The sequence below is a fragment of the Engraulis encrasicolus genome, chromosome 15 (assembly GCF_034702125.1).
Source record: "Engraulis encrasicolus isolate BLACKSEA-1 chromosome 15, IST_EnEncr_1.0, whole genome shotgun sequence".
Taxonomy (NCBI): domain Eukaryota; kingdom Metazoa; phylum Chordata; class Actinopteri; order Clupeiformes; family Engraulidae; genus Engraulis; species Engraulis encrasicolus.
This window is the reverse complement of record NC_085871.1, coordinates 35,166,248-35,183,747: the sequence shown is the minus strand read 5'-3', so window position 1 is coordinate 35,183,747 and position 17,500 is coordinate 35,166,248. Positions and strand designations below refer to the sequence as shown.

At 45.0% G+C, this 17,500-nt stretch overlaps 1 protein-coding gene across 1 annotated transcript in view; it reads left to right on the top strand.

Annotated features, from left to right (window-relative positions):
• exoc4 (exocyst complex component 4) overlaps positions 1–17,500 on the top strand; it is a 230,914-nt gene that overhangs the window by 201,153 nt on the left and 12,261 nt on the right. Inside the window, exons 16-18 of the mRNA XM_063218022.1 lie at positions 3,573–3,717; positions 11,489–11,667; positions 12,574–12,733. Of these exons, the coding sequence (XP_063074092.1) occupies positions 3,573–3,717; positions 11,489–11,667; positions 12,574–12,733 (484 nt within the window). The remainder of the gene's footprint in view (positions 1–3,572; positions 3,718–11,488; positions 11,668–12,573; positions 12,734–17,500) is intronic.

The following is a 17,500-nucleotide window of genomic DNA, read 5'->3' as shown; positions in this document are numbered from 1 at the left end:
GTGTGTGTGTGTGTGTGTGTGTGTGTGTGTGTGTGTGTGTGTGTGTGTGTGTGTGTGTGTGTGTGTGTGTGTGTGTGTGTGTGTGTGTGTGTGTGTGTGTGTGTGTGTGTGTGTGTGTGTGTGTGTGTGTGTGTGTGTGTGCGCGGGTTTGTGTGTGTGTGTGTGTGTGTGTGTGTGTGTGTGTGTGTGTGTGTGTGTGTGTGTGTGTGTGTGTGTGTGTGTGTGTGTGTGTGTGTGTGTGTGTGTGTGTGTGTGTGCCTAGACATTCGCTACGGATAAGGAAAGGCTGTCCTTTGTCAGCTTCAACATACACTCTGGGAATAAGGGGGTTAGTGTCCTTTTAAAATCACTCTGGTCTACTTTGTTTCACCTCCTGACCCGACTAACACACACACACACGCGCCCGCATGCACACACACACACACACACACACACACACACACACACACACACACACACACACACACACACACACAACCGTGACATGTTACTTGTCAGTGTCTTCCCAAGTGTCTAGAATGGACACACACACACACACAAGCACTGCCACCACCACCATTTACCCAAAGCGACAGTTCATTAACCAGTGAGTGCGCACAAACACTCTCTCCTGCTCTGAAGGCGCTCCAATCTCCTATCTCACATCCACACATTTCACTCAGACTCAGAGTTTGTGTGTGTGTGTGCGTGTCTGCGTGTGAGTGTGGGCGCGCACATCTGTCTTTAACTCTGTGTGTGTGTGTGTGTGTGTGTGTGTGTGTGTGTGTGTGTGTGTGTGTGTGTGTGTGTGTGTGTGTGTGTGTGTGTGTGTGTGTGTGTGTGTGTGTGTGTGTGTGTGTGTGTGTGTGTGTGTGTTTGTAATGGTTGGTTGTTCTGCTCCGCTAGTGTTTGCTGAGTTGATGGGTGCCTAGTCTCCGCGTCACTCACGCCTTTCCCCTTCTATTTGCCAAATTAAATGGAGGTCACCAAGCTCTCTCTCTCTCTCTCTCTCTCTCTCACACACCAACTCACACACTCTCGCTCTCACCCACTCTCTCACCCTCTCTCTCACCCTCTCTCTCACCCTTTCTCTCTCTCTCCCACTCTCCCTCTCTCTCTCTCTCCCTATCAGGCCATAGCTAGCTGGGTGGCTCTGACGGGTAATGGATGTCGGCCCTGGAGCTTGTGAACAGTGCTGCTGTACCGAAAGAACAAACACACAACCAACTCTATTTGAATTCATTTCAGCTCTGCAGTCAGTCAGCCACACGATACCAAGTGCACACTAACGATTGGAGAGTGGCGAGAAGAGAACACTTCTCTCTTGGAACTGTGATTGCATGCCAGTACTGGAATGGGATTGAAAAACAGCCTGGGCTTTTTTGGCATTATTTTTTGCATATACTAGATTTTTCTATGATATTTGGATTAGCTCAGTCCACCAGTCCATGGGTTTTCAATTTTAGTTTTTCCCTGGCTGTCCGCGCACCCAACTCAACCTCTGATTGTTTGGAAACCGCTGTCGGTCTAAAAATGAGCTCACGTGGTTGGCTGCCAGTGTTTTGCCCCTCCTCACAACACCGTGTTTATAAACAAAACAAAAAAACGTGTATATTAAGGATAGACAAATGGACCGCCCAATCTAAACTGAGGGCCGGACTCCAAGGAAAATAAGCAAACAAGCAAAACAACAGCATCGGCCCCTGAGAACTGCCGGCCCATTGGGAAAATGCCCTGTACGCCAGATCACCAGTCAAGCCCTGTGGGAACATGCTGAGAGAAGAGGAGATACTAGGAGCACGTGCTGACTATCTAAAGCGGTGGAGCACCAGGCGGGCGGCATCGACGCGATTGACATTTGCTGACATCCGGACGATTGACATTCAGTCAAGGCAGAGCTCTCGTGGAGACATGCTCTCTAGAGGGCTGAAGACTGAAGGACAAGGAGATATGCCTTTGCTACTACTAGGTTGTAATGTGAATGTGTGCATTATGTCTTCAAGGCCTCTATCTTAGACATCTTTGAAATCTCAGAAATCTTAGACATCTTTGAAAAATTATATGGGGGAACGGAGCCCCTCAATGGGGTAGTCACAAAAGGCAGGCATGTTGGTGAAAGGAAATATTAAAAACCAATGTGAAAGATCTTTGAAAAAAGGAAGCATGTTTGAAGTCCCAACGTACTGTACCAGGCAAACTCTATGGGGGGAGTCAAGGAGAGTTGAAGGAGAATGCAGTACTCGGAGGGGTCTATTGTGTATGTGTGGGCGGGCTCCTCTGTCCATTTATCCAAGATCTATCCAGCCATCGCTCCACTCTGTCCAATCCCTCCATCCCGACCCGCTCCGCTCTACTCTGCTCCACCCCTGCCCTGCCTCCTTGTTCACCTGTCACTCCCCTTCCCCCGAACCCTCCATCTCCACGTCTTGTGTGTGTGCGCACACACACACGCACGCACACACACACGCACGCACACACACACACACACACACACACACACACACACACACACACACACACACACACACACTACACTACACTACACTACACCACATTACTCTACACTACACACGCACACACACATACACCACACACGCACGGCACACACCACACACGCATGCGCGCACACACACACACAGTACAAACACACACTACACACACACACACTACACACACACACACTACACACACACGCACTACACACACACACACTACACACACACTCAGTACATATACCCTCCTCTATCCGTCCGTCCCCATCGATCGCTCTTCACCCTTCCAGCCTCCACCTCCCTGCCTGCTGTTGGTCCATTTCATGACCATTGATCTCCTCCTCCTCCTCCTCCTCCTCCTCCTCATCCCCCTCATCCTCCTCCTCCTCATCTTCCTCTTCCTCCTCCTCCTCTGCTTCAGCACTATGGACAGAGGCCTTCAAGCAGCAGCTGCAGTGCAGGGCTCTGGCATGGCCTTCACTGGGGACCGTGTGGGGGGGTTGGGGTGGGGGATGGAGGGTGGATGGATGGATGGATGGAGTGGAGAGGCGGGTGGATGGATGCGGTGCACTCAAGGGCACTGAGTGGAAAAGAAAAGAAATGAGGGCAGAGACTAGAGGAGGAGGAGGAGAGAGAGAGAGAGAGAGAGAGAGAGAGAGAGAGAGAGAGAGAGAGGGAGAGAGAGAGAGAGAGAGAGAAAGAGAGAGAGAGAGAGAGATGAGAAGATGATGTGAAGTGTACTTCATGGCTGAAGGGTTGGGGCTGGACATGAGGTTAAATAAATTACCTTTGGTTACATAAATGTCAGAAGATGTGATCTGTTCTCTTAATGTGTTTTTTTCCCCTCTAAATATGTCAATGAGAGAGAAAATTGCGCGTGTGTTAGTGCATGCATGTGCGTGTGTGTTTTTTTTCTGTGTGTTTCTGTGAGTGAGAAGAAGAATTTTATTGTGCCCATATTGCATTATGGTCTTACAATGTTATTGGGTTTGGGAGTACTCAGACGGACCTGCTTACCTAGACTAGTAAAAACGTCCAGCCAAAGTGTCTTACAATGGAAATCTGTGTGTGTTTGTGTGTTTGTGTGTGCGTGCGTTGTAGACATTTCCCCGAGCTCCCAGGACACCCAGTCGAGCAGCGAGAGCCTGCGCAGCCGAGAGCAGATCCTGCAGACGCTGACGGACCTCTCGCGAGGGTTCCAGGATATCGCAGACCGCTGCCTTCTAGCCCTCCACGTGGAAGTCAGGTAATTACTGTCCACAAGACTTGACTTGACAGTATAGGAAAAAAGAAAATAGATGAGTTGCGTCTGTGGGGTATCAGTGTGAAAACCTTCAGGTGCTCTTTGGTATCCAAAGTTGCAAACTTGTATGAGAGAGAGAGGGGGTCCGAGGCACTCTGAAGTCCGTAATAAAAGTCCTTTATTAACCCATTGATGCCTGATGTTGCGTTGCGCAACATTGGCCCTGGCGCCTGGATCTGCATTACGCAACATTCGGGCTCATGAGATTTGAAACAATCTTATTAAAATCTCTGTTTGTTTGAGATGAATGAACACATTCTAATGAAAGATGAGGGTCTTAGCGTTTAAATGCAACTTAGTGCATATTTTTATGTGCTTCAGAATCTGAGATATTTAGGGTTTTATATTCTGAGGGCAGCTTTTCTTAAAAAGGGCTCAGGCATTCAGCACCATTTTTTGCAGGTGCCTTAGGCATCAATGGGTTAATACATGGACACCATAGATAGCCAAAGCCAGACTTGACTTGACTTGAAAGCTTTAATGTCCTTAAAAAGGCAATTTGTCTTACAGCACAGCACAATGACATAAAAACACATAGGCCTATAATAAAAAAACACACATATAGTACAAACACAATAAATAGCTAGACATATTATAAGTTAAAATGTAAAATGTAAAGGTAACACTTTATTTTAGGGATACATCTATTAGCACTAATACATACAATATTAATGCCTGTGTAAGTAACTTGCAAGGCATGTACTAAGCAAAATAAGACAGTTGTTAGACATTTATTCGCAAATGTCTTGTTCATGCACAATAAGGGATTTATTACCAATATAACCTTAGTAAGGACCTAGTAGACCTAGATTTCTATTTATGAGTAAGCAGTAAGGGCCAAAATACAATGTGTATAAGCTCATGGTAAACTGTGTGAACAAACCCTGAACAGTGTGAAAACAGATGTGGAATAAGGGTCCCTATTCTAAAGTGATGCATTGCTCAGTCCAGATTGCTTAGGGCCCCCGCATTATCCAGGGCTCCCAGTCTAATAAGACATGTAGATCTCACTTATTTTGCTCAAAGTATAATTGTGTAATAGGAAGGACTATATAGCAAGGAATGGACGTACACTTATCAATGACGGTGGGGTGGTGAGATGTAATTTTTTCATACACCAATTACTTTTAAATGTAAAAACCGTACAATAAATGCAGAATATAACAATGAGAAATAGTTTGGAAGCAAAACTTAGCTGTTCCTTTGTGATAAATAAGTTAATGTTTGAGAAACTTAGCTCCAAGAAGTGCAGTGCATGATGGGTACGCCCTTAGTCAGAAATGCAATGCATGGCCAATGCAGCAATGATAATAGTTCTGTTGTTACGTACATGGCAAATTGTTTGGATAGCAACTAAATTGCACGAGTGAGGGGAGGAGCTAAGGACGTAGGTAGGCTCAGAGCTGGGTAGGTTGTCTATTGGCCTAGATTGCGTACCCATCATGCACTGCACTTCTTGAAGCTAATGTTCTCAAACATTAACTTAATTATCACAAAAGAATAGTTTATTTTCGCTTCAAAACTAATATTCTAATGTTCTGCATTTATTTTGGGGTTTTTTTACAATTAAAACTCAGTGGTACATGAAAAAAATTACATCTCACCAACCCACCGCCATTGACAAGTGTACGTTCAATCCTTGCTATATAAAGGCTCCTGTTACCACCAATTACTAATATGAACAAGAGAAAACTGGATGTCTCAGCTGAAGTAACAAGAATTGTTACCCTTAAGGTCAGATTAGACTTCAGCAACTGCGAGCGTGAAAAGTCGCGTGGGAGTGGCCACGAACCAATTTTGTATTCATGCATCTGCGAGCTCTGCGAGGTCCGAGGTCTCGTTGCCAGCCACATTTGAAATTGCGCGATTAGGCTACTTTCACTACATTGTAAGCACTGCGGTCATTATTAAGCAATGTTGCTTTCTATCCCGGTTAGCTAGGTATTTTCACACAAATTGCAAAGGCAATGCAGTGGTATCATTATTTGACATACCCAGTCTGTTTTCACGAGCAGAAAATGCAAGCATGTAAAGACAGTTGATTCTGCTGATGTGTGTTTACATTCGGTGGAGGAACGGTAGTAAAACCGCAGGCATTGTGCCACGAGTGTTCAACTGATGCATTGTTTGTTACTTAGCTTAGCTTCGTGTATTTACACACATTTACACACAAGGCATTAATAAAGTTTTAAACAGAATACAGCTCTGCTCTCGCAAACTACTGGCATTGCGCTGCCACAAGAACAGAACAAGGAAGTAGCGAGACGACCAATCATAGTGCCTTTTTGTCTGCGTACTCCGCGTCCGTCCGACGGATAGTTAGAATTTTTTCGAGGCGCTAGACGACGGGCGCAGAGCCTCTGAGAGGGGGGCGTGGACTCGCATAGACAGAAAACGGACGGACGCAGATTCTATGCGAGCGAAGCATAAATCTAGCTTTACACTTTGCTGATCGGGGTGGCTGGGTAGTACGGGCCTGGGTGGTGTGGGGGCCCTGGCTAATGAGGGGGACCTTGGTAGTTTGGGGGCCCTAAGCCATCTGGGATGAGCAATGCATCACTTTAGAATAGGGACCCTTATTCCGCATCTGTTTTTATACTGTTCAGGGTTTGTTCACACAGTGTGTCGGGAGCTTATACACATTGTATTCTGCCACTTACTACTTACTAATAAATAGAAATATAGGCTTACTGGTCCTTACTAACGTTATATTAGTAATAAATCCCTAATTGGGCATGAACAAGACATTTGTGAATACATGCTTAACAACTGTCTTATTTTGCTTAGTACATGCCTTACAAGTTACTTACACAGGCATTAATACTGTATGTATTAGTGCTAATAGATGTATCCCTAAAATAAAGTGTTACCAATGTAAAATGTACAAAGGCAAAGTGCATCAAAATTGAGTTTAGACTGAAAATGGTCTTCGTTACACCTCTTTTATGTTGTGACGAAACATTATGGTCCAAGGGTGTCCCGTTTTAAGAGATATTGCTATGTGAAATTTGTAGTAACTAAAATATCCAACCTAATACCAAGACTTTGGAGGCCTTTTTCTCTGCTTCAAATGTTGGCATAGTTACTGCACTTTGCCTTTGTAGGGCAGAAGACTACACTACACTAGACTACATGGCATTAATGGCCAATACATAAAAGTAGCGACACTTCTATTTCTATTGCACTTCCAGCAAAGTCATGGGTAGGGGTGGGTGGGGGCTATGACTTACCATTGCCGACTGCTGCCTGCTAGCTTTCCTCCTGGTAGTCAAGTCAACACGATGACTAAAAGGAAATTACAAATGATCCACAACACTGTTCTACGTTCCCAAAAACTTTAATGGTATGACATTTTGGACACTCAGTCCTTAATCAAAGTGATTGATGAAGGTCTGAACGTCTGAAACGTTGTGCCATTACACTTCTTAGGAGCAGAGAAGAGGGATGTAGACCAGTGCTTTTCAACCTATGGGCAGGGGCCCACTGGTCGGCCCTGAAGGTATACCAAGTAGGCCTAGAAATAAAAATTATAATCACATTTTGGTGTGTGTTGCTGCTGATTTATGTGAGTTTTATTCGTAATCGGGTCAGAGGTGGGCCCCGAACATTTGTGACAATTTCGAGTGTGCCCCAAGTTGGAAAAGGTTGGGAACCCATGCTGTAGACCTTTATCATTTCCTTCCAGTTATCTTCTGTTTGGTCCAGCACCTTGGTTACTGATGTGCATGTTATGAGAGCACTGCATTAATGTCCAGTTAGTAATAGTTGATGTGTTACTATTACTACTATTATTACTACAACTACTGTACTACTATTACTAGTACTACTACTACTACGACTACTTCTTTCAGTGCGGTCATCATGGATTGGATTGGTGGCCCAGGGTAATGATTGCTGACCACTGCCCGCAGCACTACATTAGCACGTTTGCATGCATTTGAACTGCATCAAATCCCACAATCAAAGCAAACAGACTAGTATCGGGGGGTGCCAGCTTAACCAAACCAGATTGAGCAGCCCATTTTGACCTATTTGGTCACAACCCTCACTCTAAGGATCCCTATCTCTCTTGCCTTAAAATATTCACTACCAATTTCACTACCATCCACCACCGTCTGTTAATTGTTTGTTTGTTTGTTTGTTTGTTTTTTATGAAGTTTTACCAAGACAGTTAATTACACAGAATAGGATTGAACCAAAGAATAAAGAAGCAACAATGAAAGAATAGTAATTAACTATTTTAATGTGAGCCTTTTCTGAAGGTCACCCAATAACAGCTAAAACATGCACACAATAGTTTTTTTACATGAGGTTCCTTTACCTAGACAAAGAAGCACACAGGAGAGTAATTAACCAAAACTAAAAGGATCTTTGGCAAATTTAGCCCTTTTCTGAAGGTCACCTAAAAACGGAACAAAAAAGCAGGAAAGACAGAAGAATATCAACAATAGCACATCTGGTAAATTATGTGGAACACCAATCTGAGGATGAGGAAGGTCAAAGCGGTCTCTCGTCAAATGCACTTGTCTGAAAATGTGAGTAATTAAAACACGTCTTCACCTTTAAAACAGAAGACAAACTTGCTCAACAGCAAAGAATAAAAACTAAAAAAAAGTTTCTCTTCCTGCTCCCTTTCAAAAAAAGTGGTTGCGTGGCAACAGCATTAGTGCTAAAAGACCAGGAATGAGGCAAGGCAATTCAGATAAATCAAGAAAAATGACTGTGGCGCGCACCTCAACTATTGTTTGTGCTTAAGGCCCGGAACGGTTCCAGAACATTCTAATCAGCAGAAATGGAGACATTTTCTTTTGTGGGACACATCTGAGTAAAATGTGGGACTTAACAGGAGAAAATGGAGTAAGAAAAAGAATCAAGTGTGTGTCTGCCATACAGTTTAAAAGAGGCTATGGATTTAAACTATGGCTATCAGAAACTTATGAAGAAGGTAGAGGGTGGGATGGTGTGTGTCTATGTCTGCGTGTGTGTATGCGCGCGTGCGTGCATGCTTGTGTGTGTGTGTGTTGAGGGTCGGTGGGTGCGAGCAATGTGGAGACTGTGCCTCCCTCTTTAAAAGCCTGTTTCCCATAATGGCCTCATCCTCCTCCTTCCCACCCAAACTCATAGACATACTGCCCCCTCCACACATCGTACGTACTCTAACACACACACACACACGCACACACGCACACACACACACACACACACACACACACACACACACACACACACACACACACACACACACACACACACACACACACACACACACACACACACACACACAGACAGCCTGTTTCCCATCAGTCAACTGTTTGCCAGATATTGTTTTAGTGGCGGACGGCTGGCTACCATGCAGCTGATGATGATGATGGGGAGACGATAACTCCTGTGTTGGGCTGGGCTGGGCTGGGCTGGGGTGGGGTGGGTTTGGGTGGTGTTGGGAAGTGCAGGGAGGTGGGAGGCTACACATTATTGACTTTTCCCCATCAAGCAAATTTCCCTCGACAGTGCTTGAAGGGAAATTAAGTCATCAGGATGTTTGGTTCTTATGGTTTTTTTTGTTTTTTTTTTCCGCCAGCACAGTGGTTTCGCTCGTGAGCTTATAATGGATGCCAGCCAGGCGTGTGTTGGTGTGTTGGTTTGCTCTCTCTCTCTCTCTCTCTCTCTCTCTCTCTCTCTCTCTCTCTCTCTCTCTCTCTCTCTCTATTTGCTTCGAGGCGTGCTTTAGGCGATGGCCCCCATTCGATGTCTGTCTAAACCCACAGAGACACATGAGATTGCCGCTAAAGCTCTTCATTCCTGCTGCTAGTAGCCACTGTGTGGACAGTATGAGGGCTGGACAAACTGTCTATGACTTCACTTTTGACAGAACTTTTCTACTGCTGGACAAAGTCAAAAATGGAGCCGTCTGGGCGCCTCCATATTGCGAAATTCAATCTGCGTCCCTGTCAATAATCTGTGCATTGAAGAAATGGGTTCTAAATAAACATTCACTGTTTTTTTACAAAACAGACTCCTAAACTGCATCCGTGGTTGTGGAATGTCCATGCTGCAGTCTATCCAGAGTGCATGTTTGAGATAGTTTTATGCTTGATTCCAACCAGTTTTGTATACCCACCTTCAGAATGGTAGAGAACGGTGCATCTCTGTATATTGCAGTGTTGGATGCAGCAACATGGCTCACAATAAGCCTCCTGCTCATCAGCATCCTTTATTTACATTTTTCTCCATCATATTTTTTATATTCTATATGTATATATTTTAGGGCTTTTTTGCCTTTATTTTTGACAGGACAGTGGAGGAGAGACAGGGAATGAGTGGGGAGAGAGAGACAGGGAAGAATCGGCAAATGACCCGAGCCGAAATTGAACCCAGTGCCCTACCGTTAGGCCACCGCAGGGCCTTGTCTATTGTATTTCATCCATTATTATTCATCCTTTATAATCACATGGAGACAGCACTCTCATTTGCAAGGCTGCCCTGACCAGGACAGACAGCTCCAGAGATCCTAGATTTTCGTGTATCTACGCAGCACACAGCTCGGCCCATATGCTGTTGTGTAGTGTCTTGTGTGTGTGTGGTCAGTCTCTAAATTAAACAGTTACGGCAAACAGCCATCAGTTCCCCAGCGGGGCTGAGGCAGCCATGTTATTAGACCTGCGTGTTTACTTGCAGTGTATGAGGGCCTGCGGAGAACAGCCTGTTCAGCTCAACGTGGCAAAATCCCCTGGAAAATTATGCTAAATTGTCGCTTGCACAATAATATTGGACATATTTAAGTTGCCGGAGGCGTTTATTTCAATCGAGCCCTGCTGAGTGTGAGAGGGAAACTGTGTGGTACTCCCTTTGGGGGGCTTGAATGTCTGACCTAGTTAGCACTAGTTCTGCATCCACACTGCCATATGGATAATAAGGCTGATAGACTATTACAGAAAAAGTGCTACATGAGCATACCTTTTATGAAGAACCTTTTTCTTTCGTTCCATACCTTTTCTTTGTCCCTCTTTTCTCAAGCAATGCTATCGCTGACCCCTCCTTTCGTCTCTTTATATTATTCTTTTTTTTATCCTCTAACTACATTCTTTTTCTTTCTTCATGGCTCTCCATCTCTATGCCATCTTTTCCTCTCCCTCTTCACCCTTTCTTCTGCTTCTTCTTCTTCTTCTCGTTCTCTCTCTCCTCCTATCTCTCTCTCTCTCTCTCTCTCTCTCTCTCTCTCTCTCTCTCTCTCTCTCTCTCTCTCTCTCTCTCTCTCTCTCTCTCTCTCTCTCTCTCTCTCTCTCTCTCTCTATCTCTCTCTTTTAATCTTTCGCCCTCCCTCATTGTATCCCTCTTTTGTATGATTTATGATTTTTCTCATTACAAAGACATAATCCGCACCCTGGGTCCACACAATTGCACTCTGAGGCGATACAAGATAAGAGACTAGAGTCAATACAAAGTTCATGCTAAGTACAGTTAGGGAGCTCAACCATCCCTCTCCATCTCTTAATCTCCATTCCCAGAGTGCATTGCTCCCACTACCTCATCCCGCTACACCAACTATGCCATCATGGCCAATTTATTAATTTTCTCAATACAAAAGCATAAATAGCTAACTGGGTCCATATAGTTTAACTTCTCTCTCTCTCTCTCTCTCTCTCTCTCTCTCTCTCTCTCGCTCTCTCTCTCGCTCTCTCTCTCGCTCTCTCTTTGTCCCTTTCTCCATCCCCAGAGTGCATTGCTTCCACTACCTCATTCCGCTGGCCAAGCAGGGGAACTATGCCATTGTGGCCAACGTGGAGAGCATGGACTACGACCCCCTAGTGGTCAAGCTCAACAAGGACATCAGTGCCATCGAGGAGGTGATGGGAGCCAGCCTCCAGCAGCACAAGTTCCAGTACATCTTCGAGGGTAAGGAGAGAGAGAGAGAGAGAGAGAGAGAGAGAGAGAGAGAGAGAGAGAGAGAGAGAGAGAGAGAGAGAGAGAGAGAGAGAGAGAGAGAGAGAGAGAGAGAGAGAGAGAGAGAGAGAGAGAGAGAGAGAGAGAGAGAGAGCGTGTGCGTGCGTGCGTGCATTTGCAATAACTTCTTCAGGCCTGCTACCCTCGGACAACATCAAATGTTGTATTCTTCATTGGTGATGCTATTGCAGTATTGTATATGATCTGCTTAGACGTATGGGTGTGTGGGAGCAGTCTTGGTCTACATTCAGCGCATTCCGTACTGTGTAGGAAGAGATTTGCCTTTGTACAGAAGATTCTCCATGCAGCGTTTGACACGCTTTGCAGCTGCCACCAACTTTTGTTTGTTTGCTGTTGTTTTTATATTGCTGTGAGTTTGTAATAGTACACCCACCTTGCAATATGAAAGATCGTATATTGAGGTGTAAGGGGGGGTGAGTGAGAGCCAGCCAGAAGACCTCTGTGTGAAATGTTGATAATCACCCCTCTTGATTTGTTGTAACTTTGTCCAAAGACATTTGGGATACGTGATATAATCTGGCAGAAATCACTTATTACTTTTATAAACAATGACTACTGTCCCTGCTGAGCTAAATAAACTAAACTAAGCTAAACTATTAACAGTCCAATTTTTGCCTAATTTTTACAATATGGGCACTTTTGAGACCCTGTCAAGGGATAAAAGATGGCTGTAATCTTGTATATTTTGCATTTTTCTGAAATGTTATAATGCTGTTCCTTTGTTAAATAAACTTCAAGCTAATGAAACCGGGATCATATGATGTCTATTATATGATATTATGTCATATGATGGACATCTAACCCTTGTCCTCTCTCCTCGTTGCCTCCTATCTGCAGGCCTTGGCCACCTGATCTCCTGCATCCTGATCAACGGGGCGCAGTACTTCAAGCGCATCAGCGAGTCGGGCATCAAAAAGATGTGCCGCAACATCTTCGCCCTGCAGCAGAACCTCACCAACATCACCATGTCCCGCGAGGCGGACCTCGACTTCGCCAGGTGAGAGGGAAAAACTCCCATGACAAAACTTACAGAAGTAGTGCAAGTCCTAGAAGCACCTATTCAATTGAAATGCAATAGTGCTGTGATTCTCAAACTGTGGCACACTGGTGGGCCCTGGAGGTATTCCAAGTGGGCCTTGAAATCATCTCACACAGCATTTCAATCAAAATCATGTTTTTTTGTGTTTTGCTGTGGATTTATTCAAGTTTTATTGTTTATTGGGTCAGAGGTGGGCCCTGAACATTTGTGAAAAGTGGGCCCCAAGGAAAAGGTTGGGAACCCCTCCAATAGTATAGAAATGATAAAAGGTAACCTTACATCATAGCAATATTACCGGTACATCACCGTGTCCTGTGAGGTGGACCTTGACTAAGCCAGGTTAGAGGGATTGATGTAAACAATTATACGAATACAAATGATACAGTAAGTGCTTTTATACTAGTAGAAAACATAGTTCCAAAAGGAGGACTTCACCAGGTGAGGGAGATACAAGAACTATCATAATGCTTCCAGTGGTTAGTAATAATGCCTATTACTCTACATAGGAATAAGATATATAGTAACAGAATTACATCAACCTTTGCCAGCTGGGGGAGATTGTGGGAAATGATAACAAAAGCAATAATTACTATATTATTGGAAGCATTTTATTTGCATCATTCATCAACAAAGCCCTTCTACACCAACACATTGAGTTCAGTTTATTTTCTGTTGTTTAGTATCATCACCTCAGTGAAATCCCATCCCTAAACCTAGCCTTAGGAAAAATATAGTTTAATATTTTCCCCTCTTATATTGTCTGTAAAACATCTATTGATTTCTCTTAATGTTGTGTTTGTACGTGTTGATTAAAAAAGCACGTTTCATTTCATTTAAGGGAAAGTAGCTCAAATTCCTCAAGTGCTCACTTATTCAAAGTTTTCTGTTGCAAGACTCGAGACCTTCATGCATTCTTCCTCATTGCCTTTGATGTCTTTAACAGTATTGTTTTTTTTAATCAGCTATTCGTTTTGTGGAGGCCATAGAGGCTTTGGCGCCCCACTGTTATTATAGTAGCCAAAATCTACAACAATCACGCTTTTGCGCGTGCACACACGCACGCACGCACGCACGCACACACACACACACACACCCACACACTGAGAACATTGAAAAGCACTCTCTTAATTGTATGCTATTGCCTTACCACGGTATGGGAAGGCATCTAATCTGAAGGTTTTAATAACCAAAGCACTATCAACTTAATTGTTTTTTTATTCCACAAAAAACCTTAGTTAGTTAGTTTTAAGCTCACTTGCTGGAGCACCAAAATGGTGTGAAAGTTGTTTTTTGTTGGCCTTGGCCGTAGCTCAAAAGGCTAAGGCACAGTGCTGTTATGCTGGGGACCCAGGTTCGATTTTGGCCATAAATTGAGTGAAAGGGAAAGCTCAACTGGGAAACTTCAACTCCCATTGTCATTGTGACACAGCACTCCACAGCACACAAGTGCACACTGCACACAACAAAATTGCATTTAGGCCTCACCCGTGCAAGGGGGCAGTCCCCAATGGCGCCCAAAGGGAGCAGTTTGTGGGACGGTACCATGCTCAGGATGGGGTAGAGCACTGGTTAATTACTCCCCCGTCGGGTCGGGAGTCGAACCAGCAACCTTTGGGCTACAAGTAATGCTCTCATAAAGCCCTATATTGCCCTAATGCCCTAATTGACCACACATTTTGAAACAACTCAGGTGTTACCCAAAACTAGTACCAAATGCAAGAGGGTGGTCTGCCCACTGGTTTTATGGTATGCTCCAAAAAAATATTTTATAACTTTTTTTTTCAAGGCATAGTTTCAATTCCCAGGTCAGATCTTCCTCAGACATTAGTATCCTACATAGTGACAATATTTCTTCCTGGTGCTGTAGCCAAATAATGGAGCCAGTGTTGAGTGGGAAAAAACTCCCTGACTCAAACCACCAGGTGAATGCCCTTTGTAGTGTGCACAGAGTACAACGACAACAACAACGACAACAACAACAACAACAATAACAACATGTATTTATATAGCACAGTACTATACAACTATACAGCTGACTCAAAATGCTTTCAAATACACACGCACACATACACATACACATACACATACACATACACACACACACACACACACACACACACACACACACACACACACACACACACACATACACATACACATACACATACACATACACATACACATACACATTCCCACATTCCCACACCAGCTCTGAAGGCTGCCTTGCGGCAAAACAACATGGCAACCCTCATGCCACTAGACCTGTCGGTCATGGGGGTGAGTGCACTACATGCTCGGGGCCCTGACCTGACCTAGCTAGCCCCTGCTAGCCTAGCGCTGCAGCCACACTACACACACTAGACCCCTCAGCCCTACGCTACGCTCCACTGCTTAGCGCAGATGCTGACTCAGTGCTCTGCGGAGCACAGTGGAGCGCTATGTTTCATATTCGCTCGCACACACTTACACGCACGCACACACATCTAAACACACACGCACACACACACACACACACACACACACACCTAAACACACGCACACAAACACACACACCTAAACACACGCACACAAACACACACGCACGCACACACACACACACACACGCACAAACATGAACACACGTCAGACTCACTCATGCATATACACATGTGTGCATAGTCGCACACACACACAGGCATACATTCAACCCGCAAACACACACACACACACACACACACACAGCTTTCAGATCAATGCAGCTCCGACCAGACCAGGCCAATAGCCTCTTTCACACCAAAGACAAAGGCGAGATGAAAGTGGCGAGATAGCGTGGCAGCCAGCCGGGGGAAAGAAGACGACGACGGGGAGATATGCGGAGGAGATGAGACAAGAACAGGTTGACAGAAAAGAAGACAAGCGATATGCAGGAAGTGGGACATGAATACGGCATGAGAAAAGGGGCATACAGAGAGAGAGAGAGAGAGAGAGAGAGAGAGAGATATGGAGAGAGAGAGAGCTATGTATATAGGGAAGTATGGAGAGAGAGAGAGAGAGGGAAGTATGGAGAGAGAGAGAACGAGAACGAGAGTGAAAAATATAAAATCGTCTGTGAAGTGTTTGAGTGACATGGAAATAGTGAGGAAAGACTGATGGATAGAAAGTGGTAAAGGCATGGAGACAGAGAGTCCAAGAAAAAAAGGGGCGCAGAGAAAAGAGGGAGAGAAGGAGATGGTGGGAGGTAAGAAAATAAGAGAAAGAGAGTTGATGGTGAGAGGGTGAAAAATCAAACCTCATTGACAACCGCAATAGAAAGAAAGTTAGAAAGAGAAAATTTACAGACAGACAGAAGCATGGCGTCAGAAGGAGGTTGAAAGAAGGGAAGGAAAGAGAAAGGCAAAGAGATTGAGAAGGGGAGTCAGAGATGACGGACAAAATGCAAAAAAGAAAGAGCAAGAAAGGAACAGAGGGAGAACGAGAGAGAGAGGAAGGGCAGAGCGAGAGACAGATATAAGAAAGAGAAATACACAGAGAGAACATGGAATGAGAGAGAGAGAGAAATCGAGAAATAAAGAGAGAGAGGAGAATAGAGGAAGGGCGCCAGGAGAAGGTCACAGGATGGCTTTATTTTCCGTGAATGTGTAATTAAGCCTCTCGTGAGCTCTGCTCTGTGTGTGTGTGTGTTCGTGTGTGCACCTGCATGTGCGTGAAGAGCAGGTATGCCAGATTCAACGATGAAAACACACCTGACACTCGCTCCCTGTTTCTGTGACTCCTGATTGCGCCTCTGCTTCAAGTGATGTGTGTGCTTATTTGTGCACCCAAACACACACCGTTCACCGACAAACACACATACAGTACACTGTTCAGACAATCTCACAGCCTTCACACAGCTGCATATTTTAGAACAGTGCATTAACATGCATGCACAAAGTTTGATTAGAGGTACTCCCTCACGTACGTGTGTGTGTGTGTGTGTGTGTGTGTGTGTGTGTGTGTGTGTGTGTGTGTGTGTGTGTGTGTGTGTGTGTGTGTGTGTGTGCCTGCCTGCCTGCCTGCCTGCCTGCCTGCCTGCCTGCCTGCCTGCCTGCCTGCCTGCCTGCCTGCCTGCCTGCCTGCCTGCCTGCCTGCCTGCGTGCGTGCGTGCGTGCGTGCGCGCGCGCGCGCGTGCGCGCGTGTGTGTGTGTCCACATGCGTGTGGGTCTGGTAGTGGTTAGTGGTTGTGTGTGTATGTGTGTGTGTATGTGAACCTGTTTACGTATATGTATACACATGGATGTGTATGTATGTATATTTGATGACTGTAATGCGCTTCCCCAGCACTGTCGGGTCCAATCCAATCCTCTGTGGCTCCAATCCTCCGACTGGCTGATGTCTGATCTCTGCCTTGCTCTCAGGGCAGCCATGGGAGGTGCAGGTGTTGATTGGAATTACACCACGCCGCTTTGCTTTCCGCATCCATGCCTTCCCTTTCCCTCTTCCCTGACTGCACGCACCGTTCACTCCACCACGTTGATCATGTATAATAGATATTAAACCCAGTCGAGGGGAATGCGGCGTGCGCTCTCTACAACCTCTTGACAACACCTGCACTGTATAATCGGAGAAAATAAAATGAATGCAACACATAGCACATCCATCAGACTTGTCGGTTTGACTCAGGCATATATACACTCAACCCACTAAACAACACCTGTTTTATTTAGGGAGAGAGATTAAATGCAGCACGTAGACTAGTCTGGTTGAATC